Source organism: Zonotrichia albicollis, chromosome 2 (genome assembly GCF_047830755.1).
Source record: "Zonotrichia albicollis isolate bZonAlb1 chromosome 2, bZonAlb1.hap1, whole genome shotgun sequence".
NCBI classification, from domain to species: Eukaryota; Metazoa; Chordata; class Aves; order Passeriformes; family Passerellidae; genus Zonotrichia; species Zonotrichia albicollis.
The window spans coordinates 62,348,554-62,374,633 of NC_133820.1; the positions used below are offsets into that span (position 1 = coordinate 62,348,554).

General features: G+C 39.5%; 1 protein-coding gene across 1 annotated transcript in view; it reads right to left on the bottom strand.

Annotated features, from left to right (window-relative positions):
- STARD13 (StAR related lipid transfer domain containing 13) overlaps window positions 1-26,080 on the bottom strand; it is a 295,636-nt gene that overhangs the window by 200,749 nt on the left and 68,807 nt on the right. Inside the window, exons 3-4 of the mRNA XM_005482468.3 lie at window positions 14,738-14,884; window positions 10,328-10,459 (exon numbers count right to left, since the gene is read on the bottom strand). Of these exons, the coding sequence (XP_005482525.2) occupies window positions 10,328-10,459; window positions 14,738-14,884 (279 nt within the window). The remainder of the gene's footprint in view (window positions 1-10,327; window positions 10,460-14,737; window positions 14,885-26,080) is intronic.

Consider the following 26,080-nt stretch of genomic DNA (forward strand, 5'->3'; position numbering starts at 1 on the left):
TACAGGAATTAATATCATTAATGGATCTGTGACTTTTGCAACCATGACTGCAGAGAAGATAAAAGTGAACATGAAGGATAACATCTGTTTCAGTGTCTGTGCAAGGGCAGTCCCAAGGGCATTTCAGAGAGCCCAGATTCTGCTACGGCCTCAAATGCCAAAAGTCTTCTTGATATTTTTTCCAGATGAACTTGTGAGACATGTAACTAGCTCTGAACATGCTGAAATTAATATTTAGTGTGCAGGTTGAGACACTAGATGAAACAGGGAGTCTGGAAACCAGGACCTACAAGAAAAAGCTAGATGAACCAGATTGACCCTGCAGAAGGAAGGCAGAAGGCAAAGAACAAGAACAGAACTTGTTCTGCATACTGAAGACGAACAAAACAAGGTATTTTACACTACGAAAGCATAGTAAAACTTTCTAATCATCAATGGGGTACTGAAATGAATTTGAACAGGCTTTATAGTCTGTCAGTGGAGGTCTTAAAAAAGATATCAGAAAAACCTACATCAGGGTGACACAGGTATAGGTGATTCTGATGTGGTAAAGGGGAATAGCCTTAAAGCCCTCTTGAGGTCTCTCAGACTATAGGTTGCTGCACTTCCTCTCTGAGGCTGTGCTAACTCTGTTTCAGTGCAAACTCACAGTCCAAGATGGAAACTAATTTGTTAGCTCAAGTTTTAAGACATGAAAGTCCTCCTGAAAATTTTCAGCCCAATTTGCATCCTTCTGGCTAACCTGAAATGTTCTCAAGCTTTAATTGGGTGGTTCATCTGAAAATTTCTATTAGGATATGTTGCAAAAAAGAAGCTTCAGAAATAAAGAACTTTTATTTCTGAGCACTTGGGTTTTTGTAATGATTAGTCATTGTAAATTTTAATGCAATGCATGTAATACAGGTTTAAAGGTCATCATTATGACACTTGGCTGCTTTAGATAACACATGACCTTTCTACCACACTGGATTATCAGAAAGCTCCATCTATCAATTAATCTCAAAATCACTACTTTATCACTCCGTGTTTAGTTGTGGGAATTAACAAAAAAAAGGCCCTATGAGTGGTAGCAGGACAGAAAATGTCACCAAATAACTTTTCTGAAGTTTTAATTCCCCTAAGTAAAGTGCACATCCTTTCACAAAGGGCTACATACACCCGAGGAAAAGGGGGTGGCATTTGAGCAAAGCTGCCTCCTTCCAGTAGAGGCACAAGAAAAAGTTGCACCTTGAGAGGGATTATCTCTGTTAGAGAGATGGGATGCACGATTTGCTCCATTCATTTGCATAAAAAATGCTCTCCCTGTGCCTCTGTCTCTGGTGTGTTACAGATGGAAGCTCCTTCTTCCCCAGCGTGGGAAACAGGCATGAGCAGCCCACAGGCTCTCCAGAGTACAAAGAGCCAGAGGCTGGTATTATGAGAGACCTTTGCACCACTGCTTAAGTGGGACCAGGGGTCTGACTCTGCCCAAGCTCTGAAATGCCACAGAAGCACTTTGTCAGCACAGGCAGGACACATTTTTAATTATACATCTCTGGTAATATTTGAATCCCTTTGCTTTGCTCTTGCTGTGAACAATTGCAAAAGTCATAGCCTCCATCTCAATCATGTACTGTCTGATCAACATGTGAAATAGCCAGGAAAACCCTGCCAGAATAAAAATTACAGAAGTACTCTAAAAGAGGCATTATGGTTAACACCATAACATAGAATATACTCACTCTTTTTTTTTTTCCTTTTATTTTTAGGCTGTTGTAACAAGTATATCACGAGGCAGAAAAAAGAAAATGCAAACTCCTGACCAGACGGGCAGACAGGTAAGGTATGACTGTACATACTTCCTTGAAGAAAACTGTGCTCAACCAATCCCACAAGCAAAAATACAAGAGACAGCCTCGTAGGGTTGAACCCAGCACATTCCTGCCATTCTCACCCATGGGAGCTGGCATACTCTGTAATTTGTTCTTTCGTCTATAAAACATAGAGTGCTAAAAAACACAGTAGAAAATTGTACTGTCAGCCAGTTATACAAACCGCTTGTTGCATGCAAAGCACAAGCCCAAAAAAACATGAAAAGAAAAGAAAGAAAAGAGAGGGAAATTGTTTCTCTTTTGCACTTCACTAAGTACAAAGTTAGCTGCATGGAAGCGAGGTTCTCTTTATATTGGCATAGGCTTGGTATAATGTACTGGTATGGTTCCCAATCACCTCTTGTTATGCATGTACAGAGATTCTTATTTTGACAACTTGAATCTCATCTCTAGGGACAAAGAGGACATTTCAGTTTGTCTTGAAGAGCAATGTATTTCTGAGGCTGCATTTCTGCTAACACTGAAACATAAGTCAGCAAATTTAGTGTTTATTTTTAGCAAAAATACACTACTATGAAATAGTGTTCCTGCAAACAGTCAGTGTTACCAGAAATAAAACACTAAAGTGTTTCTGCAAAATAATTCAGTCAGAAGATCTGAAAACGAACATATTTCAACAAATTTCATTCTAGAATATTTAAATTTACATATGATAAATATGTCTACAAAAGTCAAGTGGCACACATAGGATCAATTTGGGATGTATATACTGATTAAACAATGCCAGCCTGCAACTCTTATTTTGTTACTGGAGCTGGAACTAGAAGGCAAATCTCACTGTGTGAGTTTGGGACAGTTATAATGAGAAAGGGATTGGGCTGGCTCAGAAAAGTGCTCACTCAATAAATTTTGCTGGCAGTTTCTGCTCATGGGGTTTTGGCAAAATCACCACCAAGCCCAGCTGCTCTGCTGCTACTGCCATCCCTGGTGGACCTGCTGGCTGCCCTTGCAGAGGTGGGTGACCTCTATTTTCCAGCCGCTCCTGCGGTTCCTCCATTGTTCAAAGCTTTTCTTGCAATATAAACAGACATTATCAGTTTGAACTACATAAATAGCCATGTAATGCCAAGCAATAAAAAGAACCAATTCTAGCCTCCTCCTGACACAGATTTGGACTTCATATACCTTTTGAAGTACATTAAATGAACTTTACTCAGAAATCAGTTGGAAACTTCAATTTGACTTTATACTGTATACAAAAAAAACCCATATAAATTATGTTGGCTACATCCATCAGAGAATAATTGTTTTAAAATTATTTTTCAATGGCATTTTATGAATAAGACAGCTCTTTCCTTTCCTGCACAGATAAGTCAATTAGTTTTACAAATAAAATACAAATACAAAATACAAAGTATGTCCCTAGCCTGCAGGTAATCCTTATGAAAACTAAATCAAAATAATGAAATTGATGCAAAATACTGCTTTAAAAGTTACCATTAATACCATTAACATACTTTAAATTAAATAAATATTTTCATGGATCAAATTATTTAATCATAGCAATTTGAAGTAATTTTAAATGCTGCATAGCTACATTAGGATTATCATCTTCAGCTGGTGACAGCATTTTTGTCAGAAAAAAAATGGTATTGAGCAATTAATTAAAAAAAGAAATTGTATTGGGTCTGGCTGAGATGGAGTTAACTTCCCCAAATTCAGCCCTCAACAGGGCTGTGCTTTGTAGCTAGAAAGGTGTTGATAACCTGCCATCATTTTGGCCACTGCTGAGCAGCCCTTGAACGGCACCAATGCTCTCTCCAACCTTGCCCCCTGACTCTCGAGGGCCAGTGGGCTGGGGGTGGACAAGATCTTCAGAGGGGACACAGCTGGGACAGCTGACCCAGGCTTGCCAAAGGGATATTCCAGTCCATATGATGCCTGCTCAGCAATAAAAGCCAAGATAAAAAAGGAAGAAGCAGAGAAGGGCTTTTATTATTTATAACATCTGTCTTCCAAAGCAACCATTACATGTCCTGAAGCCCAGCTTCCCCAGGCTGAACATGGCTTGCCAATGGGAAGTAGAGAATAAATATTTTGTTTTCTTTTGCTTCTGGATGCGTAACCTTATCTTTTGCTTTATTGAAGTGCCTTTATCTTGCCACAAGTTTGTGGCAAAAAACACCACAAGTTTGGTGGTGTTTTTCCATCTAATTTCCCCACTGAAGGAACTGACTGTTGGGATGAGGGAATAAAGGCAAAAAGGAAAAGAAATGGGCTATGCTGGGTTCTTATGTTAGGGGCACACTTTGGCCAGAGTGCTGGCAAGTGCACTGGAAACAAAGCAGATGAGAAAGCTTGAGTATTGTAGACATTGGAATACACAGCTCTCAGGAAGGAAGGGAGGCATCTGCCCTTCACTCCCTATTACTGATTTTCATTAGAGTTAGTACAATCTCTTCCTGGGCAATGGATTCTTTTACTACCAAGAAACTACTTAGTCTTAAAGCAAGGAAGATTCTGTCTTCCAGGAGCACTTGATGATCTCAGAAATGACTGCAAGTCCAGAGTGCTCCTGGGGAAGAAGGGTGTCTCAGTCTCCTCACTGTACAGGCAGAGCAGGAGAAGAACAGAGGCACAAAATCCTGTTCAGAGGCACAAAAGTGTACCATATGGGGGTACACGTGGAAGTGGAGTGGGTCACCTAGCTGACTACTTCAGCATGACTCTGTCTCAGTGAGATTCTGGTGAGATTAAGTACTGAACATAAGAAAAAAGGTTTTGCAAAGATGAGGTTTAAAGCTACCTGCAAATGTACTGGAGAGCTATTTTGCTGACATAATTAATAGCAGCATTAAAGAGGAAAGCAATTCACATGACTAAAGGACACAGTTTGAAATTTGTCTTTTCCAGAATGGGAACACTGGAGTTAGCACTCTATGAGGAAGGATGGTCTGGTAAGCAAAACCAGAGACTGTATATAGATTCTGCTCTTGACCATGTTGCAACCAATCATCTGGTTTTGAGACTTTGAGAAAGTAAGTGAAAACCTGATTTCTGCAAAAATTTTGCTACTTCTTCAGCATGAGTGATGCTATTTTTACAAATGAATTTAGTTGAAGCATAGACAGAAATCTTCAGCTCCAACATGGCCAAATAATTTTGTGTCCAAACACACTACATCTTTGAGGAAACAGAGCATTGAATGCTATGTCTTCATCATTCAGCTCCAGGCTTCTTAGCTCATCTTCTTGCTCTTTGTGGGTCATGAAAAGTAGCCCAAAACCAAGATGGCATAAGAAATCTTTGCCCAGAGATTGCACAAGTCTTCTTGGGGCTTTACTATCAACTTTATTAGTGGGGGCAAGGTCAGAGTAAAGCATGATCTGCCTAATCTTCACCTTGGGAAACACACCCTAATAGATAATGGGATGGAACTGTTGATATAAATTCTACCATGAAGTGATAAGTTATGACTGTATCCAGCAGTGACAGTGCATGAAACTTATTCTGGAGTCAGGTTTAGGCACTTGTAATCTCAGATGTAAAATTAATACTGCTTACATATTTTGCAGAGAAACAAAGGATCAGCTCAAGGCCTGTAAATAGCTTAAGATCCTCAAAATTGTAGAGTGCTAGTGAAAGTAAAAACTGTTATGAGTTGCTGCATGATAACCTTTTCTGCCCTGGATGTTGGCAGCTATCTGATAAAAGGCTTTCACACACACTCACTGATGGAATCATCTTTGATCCCTGGCGGTGTCAGGCCAGAAATATTGAACAAGGAGCGCACAAGAAACACAATGATTCTGACTTTGCTTCAGCTGTTAATATTTTTTAATTTCTCTGCCTCAAACATAATCAGAGGGTCAGAAAAGCATTACACTTACTACAGAGAGATAATAGCCAGAAATTAATGCCTTATTAGTTTTATATTTCTAAACAATGTCAGAAGATATCAGACATCCTAGAACCTCTGACCTAAACTGTGAAACACTATTTGTAGCATCAACTAGTATTTCTTAGGAAAAAAAAAATCATAAAGGAATCATAAACACTTCAGTTGTACAGGTTACAAAACAGTTTTGCTCCTCATTTTCTGAATCAAGCAGCTTAGCATAGATAAATTATAGTTCACTAACAGTTTAAACTACCAGAAACTGGCACTGATGTGAAAGAAGCAGTTTGCCTTGCCTCATCTCCAGCCACTCTGACCCTCTCTTGCACCAGCCTACATAATCAAGTCTGAGCAGTGAATCTGGCTGAGAATCCAGGTCTCAAACTGTAGAATAATTTATTTTAGCCCTATGTATTTAATATGTTCAAGCCATTTGTCAAATTAAAGGATAAGAAATCAAAACTGCACTCTTCAACTCTACTTAAAAAGAAAACAAAAGAGTAAACTTACAACAGATAAAGGAAAAAGCACTTTTTACCAATACATTAAGTTTTGTTTTCTTGCTCGTTCACAGATTGCATGGACAGAGCATACTGTGTTACCTGCAAGACCTAGTGGGTGTTTACTGATGGGTTTTTCACACCTCCATTACACTCCTAAGTTAGACTACCAAAGTTTTCTCTGCTCAGAGCATAGAGAGGCAGGCACTGCCCATCACATGCCAGATTGCAATTTATATGCCTTGGAACGGATTTATTTTATCCAGCTCTAAGCACTGAAGTCTTGGGCAGTCACTTCTTCAAATACGTGACCAAGCGACATCAGCACTTTGGGGGCAAAAAGCACATCAACAAGAGACCTCCATTCAGGCAACTACCTCAAGGCAAGGTGTGTCTTGCTGTAGATGGGCTTTTTCCTCTCCATTAATGGAAACTCAATAATGTAAACATGTATTTACAAATGCCAGCCATTGTCAGGTGAAACTTTGTTGTTTGTCTCTCAAGCACCTGGCTTCCCTGCCAGGTAATATTTCCTGTAGTACCTCAAAAAGAAAGTTTCAGTGAAGCAGCCCTGGGGTGGGAAGAAAAGGCAGGAGACATCAGCCCTAAACCCATGATTTGCTTTTTTATTCCACCAAAATATCATAAGAAGTGCAAGTCATAAAAACAGGCATACAAACAGCATACCTGCTGTGACAAGTTTGCAAAGAACACATCATTGTCCCTTCTAAGCTTTTAGTCTAGTTGGTATCCATGGAAAATGTGCAGCTAACATCACTGCTTATATCGAGAATTGAACAACTGTGTCCTGTCTAATCTCTGCATATCATTCCTGAATAGAAGCATCTCTGCTGTTTCTAGAACTGGTCTCTGTTATATTTGCTAATCTCAATATCTTTTGGGGTATTTGTTTCTTTAAATCTCTTGGGTATATGAGCTACTGGGGAGTGGAGACAGGTAAGTTCTTTTGGACCTTCTGACTCACAAAAAATTGGAAGAGAAGAAAAACTGGATCATCAAAATACAAGAGGTCTGATTTATCTCTGTGTTACTCCCAAATTATGTATCATACCATCTGGATCATGGGAGTTAAAGAGTTGCAGCCTGGGTGTGACATGGAAGGAATTATTCTGTCCCACCCCATTTACTATAATGAAAGCAACTTCAGTTTACCCTTTTAAAAAAATATGGAAAAGTCTGTATCTTAAGGAATAAACAGTGAAAATCGGTGTCTTGGAGAGATACGACAGACTAATGCAGACTGCATGCCTGGAGCTAGACATAGCATTATTTGAATTTGCATGAAAAATAGCACCAAAAGCAGCACTTTGAAGGAAGTAAAATGATCAACTCTCCTGAATGACATCTGCAAACACCAGTTTCAATATTTATTCCTAATTTAAAGCACTGTGCAATAAAAAAGCAGCTCACTAATTTCTTAAGAAACTCTTGCCTTCAGTTTTCTAGACTCTCTGATGCCCTAAGAAACATTTGTATTTTCTGCATTACTCTGCTCTTACTCCAGTATACAAAAATGATTGATGTGATGCATGGACTGTACTGATGAGGATTCTTAGAATTGCTTTTTATCATGCTAGTATTTCCCAATTTTCAACAAAACGAAAAAAAAAACCAAACCAGACTTCAGAAAAAAAACAAAAAAACAAACCCAAAACTTACATCCTCTGCCTTTCCTCCCACACACCAGTAGCCAAACAACAGTATTACTGCAACACCACTTTGAAAATATTTGCATAGTACTAGTGGGAAGGCAGCTAAGCTGTGATACTTGTACATGCCTGAACATTTGGCCAAGGTAAAAAACAAATAAAGTTGGCAAGTTTCTTTTTAATTAATTCTGTTATCTATTCCAACTAGAACAAGCAACAAATCAGAACAAATGTTTGTGCTTTTGCAGAAATGGAAAATATCAAACCTATTCTCCAAGGAAAGGAAATAGCTAGTGGGAAGACAATAATGTTTTCAATTAGCAAGCAAGTAGAGCCAACCTTCAAATTTTCTTTTCAGTGCACAGAAGTAGGTTCATTTAATGAAACTGAGAATTTTTATGGTGGTACGCATATCATTCTTTGGTAGATAAATACGACAGTGTTCAAGATATCTTTAATATAATAGATTTTTCTTTAATCCAAATTCTATAGATAACTTAAAATAAGCACCTTGTTCAGGGAATGAGAACTGCTGAGATATTGGCTCAATGTGTAATTACTGCTAACACCTATTGGCTTAGGGACAGGAGAAAAAGAGGGGGAGAAATGTGATGCCAATGTCTGAAAATGCCTCTGAGGTTATTTGTGGAAGAGATGCTAGTACAACTGATATGCATGGCAGAAAACTGACAGAAAGTATGCTTAAGGACATATGGACAGTAACACAGAATAATGGGTTAGAATAATTGGGATTTTGGAGGCCAGCTTGTTTGAATGATCATGCAGATACAGGCAATTTGACTGCTACACTTCCATTTCAAAAAGCTTCTGATGAAGTTGACCATCAAACTCAAACTATGCTATGAAGGAGGAACTACAAAAAAGAGGCCAAGAAATAAAAATGGATTTTCATTGCTAACTAAAAGTGAAAAAAGAAGGTTCAGAATAATTGATCCTTTTCTTTTACAGTGGATGGATATTACCTGACAGTCTCATGGATCTGTTTTCAGTACACTCACAAATGAATTGGAAAATGGAGGAATAAAATTCACAAATTAATCGGAAAATGGAGGAATAAAAGGGGACAGTTTTCTGATAATATTCAACTACAGAGGTTAATAAAAACAAATACTTGCTGCAAGAGGACATCATGATGTCGAATGGTTGTAATACAAGCAGAAAAATGAAAATCAATAGTAAATACAGTCATTTGCTGGAAGAAAAAAAAACCAAACAAACAAGAAAATCAGCCTCAGGTATTCACTACTTCCTACAAGATGCCTGAGATTCAGTTTTTGCCAGTACAAGAATTATAGCCAAAATGATAATTCAGTAACAAAATTATAATAAGAAAAAGGTGTTGTATCACCTACTCCACAAGTGAACTTTGGAGATCAAAGTATCTTTGTTCTTTTGAATATCAAAAGAACAAACAAATACAAATGAGTACAAAGGGCACAACTAGAGTCGAAAAAGACTCTTAGGGGCTGTTAATTACAAAAAGGCAATATAGTGTCTATCTTCAATGTGCCTGCATGATAAATACCTCAAAGGAAGTTGAGATGGCTTACTATCTGCTTACTATGTCCTTACACTTGTTTCCTGAACATCCAACACTGGCCACTGCCAAAGAAAGGACACAGGGCAATAAGTACTTTTGATTCAATCCAGTGCAGCCACTTTTTATGTTGCATGATGATCACAAGTACTGCTGGCACACAAGTAATTTAAAAAAGGGAGACAGAAACTATCTACATTTCCAAACGAAGACACTGATCCTAAAGTAGCATACATTTAGCTATTAGGAAAGTAAATCAAAGCCTTTTGAGAAAACTGTCTGATGGATTTTGACGGATTTTGATTGCAGGCTATAGCCATCACCTTGTAAAAAAAAACCCAAGTAAATATTTCTATTATTGGTTAGAAATGGGATCTAACTAAAATTCCAGAGCTGAGCACTCAGGCTTCCAGAGAATGCAGTCTGGAATTCACATGAATTGAGCACAACCAACTGTCAAGCTAAAAAGTCCTAAGAGAGTACTTCTAAAATAAGCCATGAAGAAAAAGCTGTGGTGGTTGCTCTGATGCCTGGAATCCATCACATGCTCCCTACAGATGAATTACTCTTTAGAAGTGCCTGTTTCTTTCCATTGACTATGAAGGTGATCCAAGTGACAAGTTCACATGTAGAAGTTTTCATCAGTCGCCTAAAATCAGATTAGATGAACCCCACAGCCCTGGAGCCTCATTTACTGAAGTCTACCTTAACTTTTATCTATACCTGCTTTGTAAACCAAACTCCTCCATGCAGTGCAGTATTTGCACGAATCAAACATTTGATGTGTGTGGAACAAATTATTTCAAAGAAATACACTGACAATTTTAATGATACAGTGTAAATTCTGAGGTTACTGAACCTGAGAGTCAGATAATGCTGTAGCTACTTACATCAGTTTTAGGTCGTGCTCCAGTCAACACTTGGTAAGGTAAACAATTTAGATGCTGGTAGTCTCCTCTTCTTTTCCAAGATCCTTTTTCTTGATGATCTCCATAAAGGCCTGTCTCTACTTGAACAGGGCACTGCAAGAGAATTTTAAAAACCCTATAAATAAAGACAAGTCAGAAATATTTTTAATGTGAATTCTAAGATAAAAACTTAGGAATTTTATCTTTTCCTGTGATTTTATCTTTTCCTCTGGATTTTTTTTCCTCTGATGAAAGGCAAACATTTGGTTTTGATCTTTATTTTTCTTAAAAGCACTTGCTACATCATTTTTACACTTTGCTAAACTAGACATCCCATCATTATGGAAAGTTGCTTCCTTAACATCCAGTATACACAACTGGAGAACTAATCAATAAAAGTACACCTTCCTGTAACTTAAAGGAACTGAATCATTTTGTAGAAAGAGAAATGGTTTTATTCAAATTATTTTTAAACTATCTTTTAACTTTTTTCATGTTTATTTTTGTATATTAAACAGAGACCCAGAAAATCCCCATTTTCAAATTACAGATTCTGAACTTTCAAATAAATGTTTCTTATTTGCCAAAACCTGGGGAGTTCTCATTTCATTGTTCCACTCCCACACCATTTTTTAAAAGATGGATGTCCTAACTCTGGGCCCGCACTGAATGCAGTGTCAAGAAGAGACCAACTGCACAACATTCCCTCAAGTATCCTGGTTTGCCCAAGGAAAAACTGGGTGAGTGAGCAAGAAGCAACACATACTGCAATCCAGCAGAAATCATACTACAGACAATCAGGGAAACAGGGTCATGGGCGCACTGCAGAGCAGTCCCAAGCTGTCGGGGACAATCATTCTAATCAGCCCATTTTCAGGCTCGTCCTCTCCATCAAGTAACAAATGGGCTGCTGATCATTAATAGCAATTGCCCAGTTCCCAGTTAGTATATTTTGTAAGGATGTAAAATGAGGAGGCTTTGAAAAGGTGACAAAATAATTAGTATGCAACCCCTAAAAAGTTTGAAGACAATATACTAAAGCAAGACAATTAAATGAATACCTAAGTTAAAGAAAAAGCTTTGTTTAATGAAAGTCATATCTCTAACATAAGATGATCAAAAATAAACAAACAGGATTTCCTGTCATTCATGAATAATAAAAGACTGAAACTGAAAAAAATTTGATTCTCATTCTCAAGATTTCCTGCTTTTTCTGTAGTGAAACTGAGTACAAGATACTAAGTGGCAATGAAGCAGATACATTAAACAATGGGGAAACACACCACAGCAAGAGTGATTTATCTCTGATGTTTCATTTACAAAGTGCCTCCTCCTATACTGCTAAAAAAGATTCTTTTTTTCATAGGAAAGGTACAGATTTTACAGGAGTAGAGCTATTAAATGTGTTTTTCCAAAACTAGCAGTTTTGTTGTTAGTACATTCAGAGAGTACAGCTTTTTGCGGTTAAATTGTGTTCATTGCATTGATGAGGGAGGGAGTGTTTCAGAAAATAATTTAATTATAGACAATTATTTTTAACATCTTTGGATCAGCTACTGAAGAATCCAGTCAATGCTACATCCTCATAACATTTGCCAACAAAAAAATTACCACTAGCAATTTGTGGTTTACACAGATGTAGGAACAAGTAATCCCTTAGCATTCATGCAAAAGCTATTATGTTTTAGAAAACACCTTGAATTTTCTCACTAAAACACTGCAAAACTCTCTGCCCTCACCCAACAGGTCCCATAAAAAATCTGTATTATTAATAACAGATACCTTCAAAACAGGAAAATGCAAAGAGTAAAAAAAAAATCAAAGAATTACTTGCATAAACAGGTGAAAAATCCTTCAGTAGATAACTGACTGGCTCCAACTAGTGATTAAATTACAAAATATATTTCTGTGATATAGCATTTGCCATAAGAAATGACTCTGTCATCTGTTAAAAATTGTCCACACCCTCAAGAGAACAACTTTCAGAGCAGCAGCTCCAGCAAATCATGTCCCCACTCATGCAGTAGTCACTTGCTTTGGAGATTTTGGGTCTCCATCTCAGTCTTACACCTTTAAACAGTTCACCCAAAATCACTGTCAATCATGATTTCTTGTGTCAGTTCCCAGTTGAGGATAAAACCCTATTAAGAACACAAAAGTGGTTCATTTTATAGAAGCTAAATTTACACAGTTACTGGTAAACATATGCTTGAGAGAGGTCTTCTTTCTTTTCAAGTTTCATGGTAAGTGACAAGAATAAAACATTTGATATGTGTGGAACAAATTACAAGCTATAGTTAGAAATATCGTACAAATAGCATGGACTGATAGAATATAAACTACTCATACAACTTGTGTGAAAACCAGACTGTTATTTTTTCCACTGCAACTGTCATTTTGAAATCTGCAGTATCTGTTGCTTTATGGAGAGATTTAGGAGGATCTATCTCTTCTTTGACTATAAAGTAAAACTAAATCCATGCATTCTGAGGCAAATTATTAATTAATATTTAAATCAGAGCAGATGATTCCCTTGCTGTATAAATTCTTTTCCAGGAGACAGCAAATGGTATCCCATCATCAGTTCCACAACATATTTTCTAAGACTCTTTTATTGCTCTGATCTTGCTGGTCTTATCAGAAAGACTTTGTATTAAGTGAGCTGTCCAGTTTCTGTATTGAAATTGGCTCTTGGAGGTTTAAAGGTAATTTCCAGTTTGTCATATAAGGCTACAAAAAATGTGTCTGACTCACATATTTGCCTGTCCACACACAACTAAAATGAAGAGATCTCTTCTATTTAGAGTGAGAAGAGGTGGTTGATAAAGAGAACTGCAATTCCTCAAATATCATGCTAAGCAAAACAGTAATTTTGGTGCTGGTGTTTGGAACATCCTAACACCCTAGCAGGGGCTCTTGGTGGGAGCATGTGTCCCAGGAAAAAGGCTGTGATGAGGCCTCGGGAAGAGAAGTGGTGTGCTGGGGTGCTGGTGATGGCATTCTCTGTGCAACCATTTCTGATGATGCTGTTCTTATGTATCAAAGTTCATTTGAAAAAGTCACCTATTTAGATTTTTCTGCTGTTTACATGCAATATGCCCTTCAGTGAGTGCTTCAGCAAAGAATTTGAAGTCCTATGATCCTCAGGCCAACATGAAGAAAGAATGATGCCTAACCAAACCACAGCTTTTACCTTAGTAGAATAGGCACAGCCATAAAAAAATGGGTGTTTGGATCACTGGTTACCAGACTGTCTCACAATGAGAAGTGTTTAAACTCTGATGGCTGGGATTTCACTTTCAGACAGAAAAGCAGACTACACTGCCACTGTATTTTGACAGAAGATATGGAGCATTCTCCTACAAGAAGACAGAACACTGTCCCTTAATAGGCAAATTAATTATGAAATTAATTCAGCTGGACAGAGCTGGTTCTATCTGGCTGACATGTACAGCAAGAAAGAAATGAGAGATGGCCATGGCCACTCTGTTACTAACACTCTCTCTGTAGAACTTAGAAACACAAAGTGCAAGAGTCTGAATGTCCCACCTAGAGAGACATGAACATTTACATTGTGATGATCCACAAAGATGCTTACTTCAAGAATTTACTTTTACAAAATTAAGCAGCAGTGACAGCAAAAACATTCACAAAAGACCACCTTCCATGAACTTCATGCCAACATTCAGAGCTGAAAATCCTGACAATTCTATGTTAAGAACTGAGTTTAATCATAGCCTGAAGCAGAGAACACTTATATTTCTCATGCTGGTCATTCTCCATTAATTGCTTATATAAAAAAATTTGCTTATTCAAAAATTAATAAAATAACATCATTGCTCCTTTAATCCTATTTGTCCTCAAAACAAAAGCTTGAGAAACTGTCATCAACCGATGACACCTGTCATCACAAAATATTCTTAACTAGAGGACTGCACCTCTAAATCAACTATTCAAATAAAAGAAAGAGAGAAAGAAAAAAAATCTAGTTATCCTGGGGTGACCAGGACACTAGTTCAACTTTTAATGAACAGTGTCTCTCTTGCTGTTATATATATCTTTAAATAAATATAACAAATATTAATAGGCTAGCACATAAATTAACAATCTGAAAAACAGGCAAGCAAATATCCCTTAAAAAAAACCAAAAGTGTATAATGATTTTAATCTATCCTGACAGAAAATTTACAAGTTTCACCCTATCACAGTTCTGCTTATTTGACCATTAGTTATCCAATGTCAGAAATTTCATTTTAATGAAAACTTTCAACTTTACCCTAACACCTGAGCTCCTTGGCCCATTCTGAAACACAACTGGATCTAAAAACTATAGCTTGAGGAATGCTGTAGCTAAATGTTAGAGAACATCTCATATCACACACACATTCTTACCAGTTGCTTGTGCCTTTCAGAAGAAGGAGTACTGGAGGGAGAAGAGTCAGCACTCAGAGCTTCTTCAATATCTAAGTTCAACTGTTCCAGTTTCTTCATAAGCCATGACATAGAGTCTGGCCATTCAGATTCTTTTTCTGGTTGGGTCTAGAAGAAATCAAACACACATGAAGTCTTAAAATATTCAAGCTGTTTGTATCTTGAAGATGCTTATTTTTTTTCCAGCCCTCTTTCTCTGTCCTTGAGCAACATTTTTCCATTTAGAAAGCTTCAATTATCACTCCAATCCTGATGACACATATTCATAGCTGTTCTACATACTCAAATGACTTTTGTATATCTGAATAGCTTTCTATCACTTCATCTTGGGTGACCCACTGCTATTTAAAGCTAAGCAGAATCAAGACTAAAACTAAAGTCACTTTAATGCCTCTTCTTAAGCCACTTTTTTTTCAGCATCTCTCCACAGATTGCTTGTTGCCAACAGGAACCAGAATATCGAAGGCCATCATGTGCACTGTATTATATTCCTTACTATAATTCTAGACTTGTCAAATCCTCTGCCCATATGGTGGGAATACTTTATTTGTCACTTTGTCACTAGGATGCATTTTTCCTTTTTATTGAAGAGCTTTACTGTATAACTAAAATTTTAATCCATTGTAATGTAATTGACAAAGATGCTTTCCTTATTCCTTAATTTCCTCAAAATCCTTTCCAGTACTCTCCTAAAGCACCTCTCCATGGTGGTCCCTATGTATGCTGATGCATTATGCCTTGTTTTCTTTATTCACACCACTTCTAGTGATCCCCTACAAAAACCAGTCACACTGACCTCCCTGTCAACACAGGCAGCTACTGCTCCCCAGAAGACTGTCCTGAAGCTACTTCAGTTCTTTCATCTTGCTTCCTTTCACAAACAATACATATCTTTGCACAGAAGATAATTCCATAGTGAGCATCATCAGACAAACTGTAATAATGCATTTTCATCCTGCCATAATCCTAAGAGCATCATAACAACTCCTCAAAGCCCAGGGGAGATAGATGAATACTGTTATTACTCTTACCTGATAAATCTTTATGGTGCTTTGTTTCCTTAGAGCATTTCACAACTGGAACTAAAAGATAACTAATTGGCTCACTATTGTAGAAAAAATACCCTTTACAGATAGAATCCAGGAGATTCACTCCTCTATTACACTGACATATATTATTACTAATGGAATTACTCATTTTCTCCCCAGTAACTAAGGTCCCAAATCATCAGACACTGAGTCTCATATTAGCAACAATTAGTCCCTTTAGAGGGGCTAATATGATCTTTTTAGAGATTGTTTCAAAGCACAGAAAAATAAATATACCAAATTTTACTTTTCCAAATCTTTCTTTGGAATTTCACCACTTTTTACAACCTCTGAGTATTTTGCCTGAAATGCTGTTATAACTTCTAAGCTGCACTTCAATTCTACAGCTATTAAAATTATTCAAAGAGATACTTTGATTGCTTCCCATTGTCTTTCCAACTATTTCCAAGTAAACTACAGGATGTTCCACAGAAAATGAGCATCAAAAGACACTTCACATATTGAATCCATTCTGAGTGAGATGACCTCACATAGGAAATGTGCATATTGATATATGTCCACAAAACTCATTTGTAAACAAAGCAAATGTTTTCCTGTGGTTTTGCTTCCTCACATACTGGTCTTCCCAATACTAAAAAACACTCAAAAAAAGACCCAACAAGGACAAAACATGAAAATCCACACAAACTCCACAAACAATCAGGTATAAATTCTGCAAAAATCTAAAATGAATGTTCTATTTCTCAACAGAGTTAAAATGCAATTTATGAAAAAGGAGCTGTAAGAATATGTTTTCTTACTTAACAACAGTAAACAATTCTGAAGCAACAATCACACAGGGAAATAAATAAACCGTGTTTGATTTCTGTGAGCTATGCAAAAATCATTCTTGCCAGGTGACAAGTACTGAAGGTTACATTAGAAGTTTGGATTTCTGAGTTTAATAGGATGCAGGAGCAATTTCCACATGTTGAAACAGACCACTTTCTGTTTCATGACAGCAAAGAGTATTTTGAGGGGTGTTGGAGACGTATCTCTAATTTAGTATTTTCCATAGAAAATACAAAGATAAAAATTCATGAAGACTTCAAAAAATTTATAAGACACTCCAAATGTATGCAACAGCACACATGATAGCACATTACAATAAAAAGCAAAGCTCCATGCACAGGGAAGCACATTTTGCCTCTATCTCGACAAATATTTACCTATTGGAACAATACCTGCAATATTCACTGATGTTCTTTCAAACAACTGTATGAGCCAAATCCCCTTATTTTTATAAATTTCATGTTTTAATGCTACAGAATTCAAACCACAGTCATTTCTAAAAAATACAAGTCCTAAAGAGTTTCACCAAACTATAAATCTCCTAGCATTCTCCATTCAGTTCTTTTTTTTTTTAGTTCAGTAAGACTCTATATTGTGTCTATTAAGGGGATGAGGAAAAAGATGGGGTTTCATTATCCTTGAAGATAAAGCCAAAAGGGCCTAGCTAACAAATGCCATTCACTAATTGGAAATTTGGCACAAAAGCACCATTTGGAACAAATGCTGATTGGCTACGTATTTCAAAGGTTGCCTGAAATTCCTGCTAAACAGAAAAAACATGATGCTACTTACATTCAAAAATATACAGCCTGCACAGTAGGACTTCTAACTGGTGAATAAATTTTGCCTAATCCATTCATGAGGAACACAGCTCCACAGTGTTCAGCCCCCAGTAGTGGGTTGGACACTATCAAAGTGCTCCAAAGATCTGAGTACCAGTGTTTCCTGCCCATAGCAACTGCACAGGCAGCAGGGTCAGGGCGCCTTTGGAAGCTTTTGTGTCTTGCCCTTCAGAAGGAAAAAAATCTCACTTTAAATTATCTAGAGTCTCATGGCCTGCTTTATTCATTGGTTTTTTTCCCCCTAAAAGGTTACAGGGAGAACACTCCTTTCCATATATTCTCAAGGTCTTTCTTTGTTGGAGCCATAGCCATTCAGCAATGCATAGGAAATGCTGTTACCTTTTGAAGAACCTTGAAAGCATAGAGACCAAAGTGAAACACTTTTTACATGCTACCGTCAAACACAGAATCATTTAGTTTGGAAAAGACCTCTAGGATCATCAAATCCAACTGTTAACCCAGCATCGCCAAGTCTACCACTAAACCACGTCCCTCAGTGCTGCAGCTACACATTTTTAAATATCTCCAGGGGTGGTGACTCCACCACTTCCCTGGACAGCCTGTTCCAGTGCTTGAAGCCCTTTTAGTGAAAAAAAAAAATAATCCTAATATCCAGTCTAAACCTCCCATGGTGCAAATTTGAGACCATTTCCTCATGTCCTGTCCTAGACAGATGAGCAGATAGACACAGAAAGACCAGAAAATCCCTTGTCAAACAAGTGTTTCAAGGTGGAGCAACACTGTCTATGAAGACCATGGCACACCCTACGCCAAGAACAACTTATTGGCCTTGAAAGTGAACTCCTTTGCCATATAGATTTCTCAAGTCCCACATACTCACGCTAGATTAAAACACAAGACAATCACAATCACAAAACAAGAATCATCCTCCATGGAAAACAGAAAATTAAGTGGTATGAACTTCCTAAAATCAGTAACAGATGAAGCTATTATGCTTAAGATGGCTATTGTACAGAAGAATTATCCCAACAAATGAGATTTACTAAGACATATTTAGCAATCAGCAAAACATAGAACTCAGTTCTATCCTACAACAACCACAGTCTATTTTAGAACAGCTTAATGACTTTGTTACATATACACATTCATATGTATCCTGACTCCGTATTCATTTGCATAGCTGAAATTTCATTACTACCAGCAACAAATCAGAGGTAAAATAAGGTGCAAGATTGTGCCCAATCACCTAAACACTTACTCTTTTCTAACACTGAAAATATGTTCCAGACATTTAAAGGTTAGTGCCTTTTGGACCAAAGGCTTCTGCACATTGTTTTTCAGCTTTCAAGTATTCTTCACTAATCTTATTCGGCAAAAACATCTGTGACAAAAGGCATATTTGTTTCAATGTTTGGTCACGAGGCTTATTGCAAGAGGCATAATCGCTGCCAGCAAATCTAAATTTAAACTGAAAGAATGTGGCAGAAATGAACATCTCCATATAGAACACTCAGGGGTCAGGGTTAACCCTGCTGCCAGACCTCATCCTATACTGGAAGCAGAAAGGCTTTCCAAGTGAAGGGTTATGAGAAAATTACACAACTCTAAATTCATCTGATAATTTGTGCCTTTCACTTCAGGACTTCAATAGGTCCAATTGTTCTGGTAATTAATGTATTGTACAACTTTGGGTAGTAAATCAGTAACCACACAGTAAAATATACCAATACTATTTAACCCTCCTCCCTATTAAATCTACTCAGATAAAAATTCTCTCTGATGTACAGCCTAGATCTGTAAATAATGATTTTGTGGGAAAATTTCAGGGACCAAATATCATATTCTGCTCTTGCTGTACAGATGGGGCTCCTCTGTTCTTGAAAAATCTCTGCGTAAAAGAAGGTCTCTCATCCGCTGACGGCTTTGCCTACAGAGAATGGGGGAGGAAGCCAGATTTTTTCCCAAAGTAAAATCCTTCAAAAATAATTATTTAGAATACAAAGAACTCTTTCATTCAAAAAATAGATTTATATGTGCCTTCAATATTGAAGATAAAATACTTCAAAAGGAATTTTCCTTAATATCCCACTACAGTGTTGCTTAAGGATTTACAGAGCTGTTGGATGACAACTAACTTGTGGCACCTTCGTCCTGGAAAGCATGTGAGCAAACTCAGCAGTTGGCAACCTTTTCACTTCTAAGAACTGTATGGCTATAAATCTGAGACTATCAAGGAAGTCTCTTCCATCTCTCAAGTCAGCAGGTGAGGCCATGCACATAGGTTTCTGGGAAAATGAAAGCTCTGATCCCCAAACCACTCACCTAAGATGGGCTGTAAGACCTGAGCAGTTTTGCAGAAAAAAGCTACAGAAATACTAACATGAAGATATCTGTCGATCTGTTGTAACGGAAACACCATTTCCAAGACAAATAATTTTCCCTTAAACTTATTACACTTAAACACATCTCTGTATGGAGCTTTGATTTTCATTCCGGTCCAGCCACTTTCTTTCTGCTGCTTTCCTTCCTGAAGGCTGCTGCCTCGAGCTTCTGTTTTCTTCAGACAAGTTTTCAGAAGTGACACAAGCCATACCTGTATGAATGATGAAAACTTCTGTGTTTTTTGATGCTCTAGAGCAAAGTAAGCTGAATTTTAAACACATTCAAGTTTGTTTCTGGCTTTTCTGCATTTTTCCTTCAAGTGGCTCCACACACCTGTCTTAATTTTCTTTCACTAAGCTCAACTGCACATTTCTGTGACTTATGTGTTTGTATTTAAGCACTCACTATGTCTTTGAATAATGAATACAGTAAAATATAAAAAATACTGTGGAAATACTAACTTCAAATATAGTACAATAAGGATATATGCTTGGATTTTTTAAACTACTAATAGCTGCACAACATGGGAGAAAAAGGAACCCAAAGAAGCCATGAGAAAATAATGTAACATAATCCTGACTTCATTACATGTATTTGACTACTTGACTTTTCAAAGTCCAAGTGGCTCAGAAATGGACTAAATTATTTTTAATAACTGCTTTTAATCTTTCAGACAGTAAATTGGCAAATTTGACCTTTAATTTGCATTCATCACATTGATCTTGCACAGTAATAATGTCCATCATGGGAAAGAAAACAAAATTCTGAAGTCCTGCCTCTCTTTTAAGGGTTCTTGCATCAGTTTTTAAGGAGCATTGCCCTAAGCTAGGCAGGACAGGAGAGAACCCCTCGTACCAATGAAGTCTTCCAAATAATAAGGTTATGGAAAATTTCCCAGATGAAGAAACCCATGCTAATTCCTACGACTGCAGGCCACAAACTGTATCAACATGGTGTTTCCCCCAGACAAGGGCAAAATTGGAAAGGGAGAAGAAAGGAATTTAGTTGAAGATGAGATTTGGGGCAAAATATTTTGGAAAACAATTCCACACTGCTGCAGAAGTTTTAAAGTGCAGTAACCTGGACAGTCTAATATGAAAATTCTATTGCAGCTTCATTTTGTTTCTAGCAAAAGCAACTAGTTTTATATTGAACTTCTCATTAAAAAAAAGGAAAAACAAAAAAAAAAAAAAAAAAAAACCCACCAAACTTAAAATGGCACCTTAATTGGTTTTAACATTTTGCTCCAATGATTAAATTTTCCAGATTGTCAAAGCCTACAGCAACTTCACCTTCTATTCTGCTTGAAATTATGATGTCAAGCATCACCAAATTTCACGAACAGACTGTTAGTCAAGCCTGTACTGATGACACATGCTACAGAACTGGCACCCAAATGGCCAGACAGTCTGTCTTAATTGACATCTGCTCCTATTTCAGCACATGAATTATCCTCTTGAGTTATCCCATCTTCAGCTGCTTCACAACAGATGCCAGCTCATCATCTATCTATTCTACCATTTCTTCCACCTTGTGAGGTGGAGGAAGTGAACTACACTTTACTATCCCAGACACCTGTTCCAAGCAGTAGTCAAACTCCTGACACTGTCCATATTCATTTGGTTTGGCACCATCTGCAACAGCAGTTTTATCTGCACATCACAATTAGTGACAACCTTTGGCCTGAGACATTTCATATGCTTTAAGGGGAAGGGATGCACTTCTGAGTAACAGAGAAGAACGAGAAAATACTGACACTCTAGAATACAAGAGGGAAATACCTGTAAATCACCCCAGAGGGATTAGGGAGGGCTCCTTCCAAAAGGTGGGGTAGCCCACAGGCCAGCTGAAATGCCTCTATGCCTATGCACATGGCACAGGAAACAAGCAAGTGGAGTTGGAAACCATGGTGCAGTTAGAAAGCTACAACATATCAGGAAAAGAGGCTGGGACAGAACTGTAGTCAAGGACTACAAGGTTTTTAAAAGAGACATGTAGGGGCAGGGGCTTTGTGCTCTATGTTAGGGAAGGGATAGATTGTGAAGAGCTGCCTCTGAAAAACAGCCACAAAAAGGTTGACAGCCTATGGGTAAAAAATTCAAAGACAGAACCAACAAAGGAGACCTGCATGTGGGGGTCTGATCAGGGGGAAACCAAGGTCAAGGCCTCCTGCTTCAGATACAGAAAGCATCACACTCCAAGACCTCATCCTAGCAGAGGACTTCCACCACCCAGGCATCTACCAGGAAAGCAACACAGCTAGCTGTAAGAAATCCAAGGGGTACGTCAAGGAAAACTTCCTGGTGCAGGCATTGGACAAACCAACCAGATGAAGAGCACTACTGGACCTGGCGCTCACCACAGTGGATGAGCTCATTAAAGGGGTTGGGACTGGAGGCAGTCCAGGCTGCTGTGACCTGGCTGGGGGTTGACAAAATCCATGAAGTTGGAAAAGACGCCGAGTGCATCGAGTCCAACCTATGACCAAACATCACCAAGTCAACATCAGACCACAGCTCTGAGTGCCACATCCAGTCTTTTGTTGAACCTTTTCTGTTCATGATCTCAAGGAACATGGGCCTGGTGAGGAGCAAAGCCAGGGCCATTAACTTGGAAAAAAAGGACACCAGTAGGTAAAAGTAACATGAACTAGAAAACACTAATACCAGATAGAAGGGATAACAATAGGGTGTTTTAACTTGAAATGATTTTGTGACACATGAAACATTCAGGAGATCACATCCATAAACCTTCTGAAGGCTAAAATAATTTTGGGAAGGTTTTTCACTTTGGGAAAAAGACTTCAAAAGCTAGGCTAGGCTTATATACAGCATAAAGCACTGGAGCCTCCAAAGAGGAAGCACTCGTGCCTTACTTTTGCATCTGGCCCTAGAGTGAAGGGAGCTGTGTGGTGTGAACATGCTCCCCATGGGGAGCAGGGTCAGCCCTACTCCCCCAGGAGCACCAGGAGCCAACGTGGGTGCCCTCCTCTCTGCCCTGTCAGCTCCAGCTGTGAAACAGCACACACAGGTGACTTGTTTCACAGTTAACTGGGGTTTTGTTTAGTGATTATTGGTGAAGCAATAATCTTGTTTAATACAGCAGCTGAATTAAGCAGGGCTTTGTCTGCTGCCTTTGCAGACTGGCAGCCAGGGTGATCAGTCACAGCTGTTCAGAACTCACTCGGACACAAGCTGGTGCTCCGTGTGTGGGCACTCCAAGGCACTGAGGGCTGGGAATCAATCCCTGTGCTGGCACCAGGGCTGCCCTGGCAATCCAACACACAAGCTGAGTCATTTCTTCTAAAAATATCAGTGTCAGTGTTTCCTTGAGGAACTCTGGAACAGGTTCTAGAGATTAAGATGTAAAAGATAAGACAGAGATCTCAATATCTGGCAAATTTCTAATTGTAAAGAAAGAGACACCAAATGCCAACATACTTTTATTTAAAAAAACTGATGTAGGTAGCTATAACCTTAACACTTTCTTATCTTAAAATACCAACAGTCTTGTTTTCAGTTACTGGAATTTTAAAAATTCGTACCTACAGTGAAAGAACTTCCAAGAAAACCAGTACTAGAGATTGTCTCCAACTACTTTGAAACTTCAACTGCTTTCAAAGTAAGCTGCTTCTTTGGTTCCTATATTACACACAAAAACATAACTCATAAAAGCACTATTGATGATGCAAAACCAGTAAAATCATAACAATACAATCATCACATTTATGACAAGCTACCACACAAAACCCTCAAACCCACCAAGGATTAAAAGGATGCTCTAAAATTCACAATGAGTCACGGAGTTCTGTTAAATCTGACACTGCTCCCTGCCCAAGGTACCTTCTGGAATTCAAGGGTACTTAAGGACAAAGTTGAGAAAGCTTGGCAGAAGGGATGCTATTTTTATGGCTAAGGATAGGTGGTGATGGGACAATGAATGGAACATGAATTTATGGGAGAACCAGAGAATAGATAATAATTGAAATAATGTAAACCTTCTAAATTATATCCTGAACCAATTTTAATCATGCTAACAATGAAAAGAGGGCATTAATCCCAGACCCAGAAAAGTCATTAGGCATGATTCCCAGATCTCCACTGGAAGTTTGTAACCCAAGCATGCAGGTTTAACCACCAGGCTTCAGTATTAATCAAAAGCAATTTAGATGCCATCAATGCATTTGTTGTAAGTATTTAATGTTTAAATGCATTTTAAAAATTCACAACCATTCCTGAAACTGCTGAAATGTCTAGAGCAACAAAAGTAAGAAAACTTACATAGTTCATATTGCTAACTTTATTTGAAAAACTTGCACAAAGCCAAGACCACATTACTCAAGAAATGCTACTATAGTTGCTAAAATATCACAGAATTATCTGACATTAAACTTGTGATACTTTACACTTATCTGTTAAGTAACAAGAACAAAAAATTATGACAAAATATAGCTCATGTGTAAACTGTACAAGAGATTAATCCAAGTTTCCAATCCAATCCAATCTCATATTACTCTGAGGGTGGTGAGACACTGGAACAAGGTGCCTATGGGAGTTGTGGATGCTCCATCCTTGGCTGTGTTCAAGGCCAGATCAGATGGAGCTCTCGGAGAAATGTGGTCTAGTGTAAGGTGTCCCTGCCCACAGCTGCAATGTTGCAACAAAATGATCTTTAAGGTCCCTTCCAATCCAAACCCTCACATGATTTTATTATACCCATGTAGTTCCACAAAAATTCCTGTGGTTGTCCCAAAATAACATGCACATGCAAATTGTACAAACACCTGGGTATCTTCACACAAAATGAGACCTGACATATGCTTTAACTGGTTTATGACATGCACACTGAGAATGCCACATAAGATTTGCAAAGAAACCAAATTTTGCAAGAGCAGCTCTTGCAGCAGCAGCAGGGAACCTCCCTGGGACTGGGACACGATTCAGCAGCACCATCCCACTATGGCTGCACAAAGGCTCCTTCCTCCAAAACTCATACAGAGGAGAAGAACAAAGAAAGGGCTTCTCCCATCAAAAATGAACTTATGAGCATTATGACCTGCAGGCCACCAGATTTTCCCAGATCCCTCTAAATAATTTGAATAGCATAATTTAACAATAGAAAAACAAACCCAAAACAAACCAACCAACCAAACAAAAACAAAACCAAAAAATAAACCAAAGACAAAAGTGGTGCTTTTCCACGTCCTTCTCTTGGTACAAGCATTCTTTCACAAAAAAAGACCCAACAAAAACCAAAACCGAAGACCAACACGAAAGCCCCCCTAAACCAGCCCCGCAAATCCCTTCCCCACGCTCGTGCTCAAGGTCACAGCACGCCGGGTCCGGGGGCCAGCGGGGCCGAGGCGGGGGGAGCGGCACCAAGGCCGGGGCGTTTGGGGCACACCCGCCCCAGCCGCGGCCCCGGAGGCCCTGGAACAGCGCTGGGGAGCGGGGCCCGGCGGGCGGAGGGGCAGGAGGGGCAGGAGGCGGGGTCGCAGAGTGGTCGCTGAGGGGCGGCCGCGGCTTTCCCGCCCTTCCCGCGGTCCCTGCCAACAATGGCGCCACCCGCGCGCGCCCAACGGTCCCCGGCCCCGCCCTCTCCAAGGGCTCTCGCGCGGGGGATGGGATGGGAGGGGCGGGGCTCGTGCCCGGGCCAGCGCCCTGAGGTGCGCGCGCAGCGCCTCTCCTCGTTCCCTTTCCGCTCGCGCCTCTGTGACGTCACCGGGGGGGCGGGGCCGGGGCGCGGGGGCGGCGGCCGCCGGCGGCTCGCGGGGCGGCAGCGCCACCTGGCGGGCGGCGCGGGCCGAGGGCGCGCCCTAGCGGGCAGGGAGGGGAGCGCGCCCCGCCGGGCAGGGGCGGCTGGAGCTGCCGGGGCCGCGCTCCAGGACCGGGCCGTGCCTCGCTCGCCGGCCCCGCACCGGGAGGCCTCGCCCGCAGGGGCTCTGTAAGGAGAAAAGCCGCTGCCAGAAGGAAGCGGCACCTGCAGGGGGCGAGGCTGAGCTCCGGAGCCGCCGCCCGCTTGGCCGTGGGAGCGCTCGCCCCGTCCCTGTTGCCTTCAGGGGACGAGGGGCCGTCGGGGTGCCCGGGGCCGGAGGGGCCGCCGAGCTGGCCCTGCGTCCGCCTTGCTCCGAGAGCCTCCCCATGGTGTGGAGAGTGTCCCAGCCGGGTGTGGGTTTGCCCCTTGGAGAAGTGACTTTTCCATTGCGCCCTGCCTCAGGTTCTGCGTATGTCAGCGCGCTT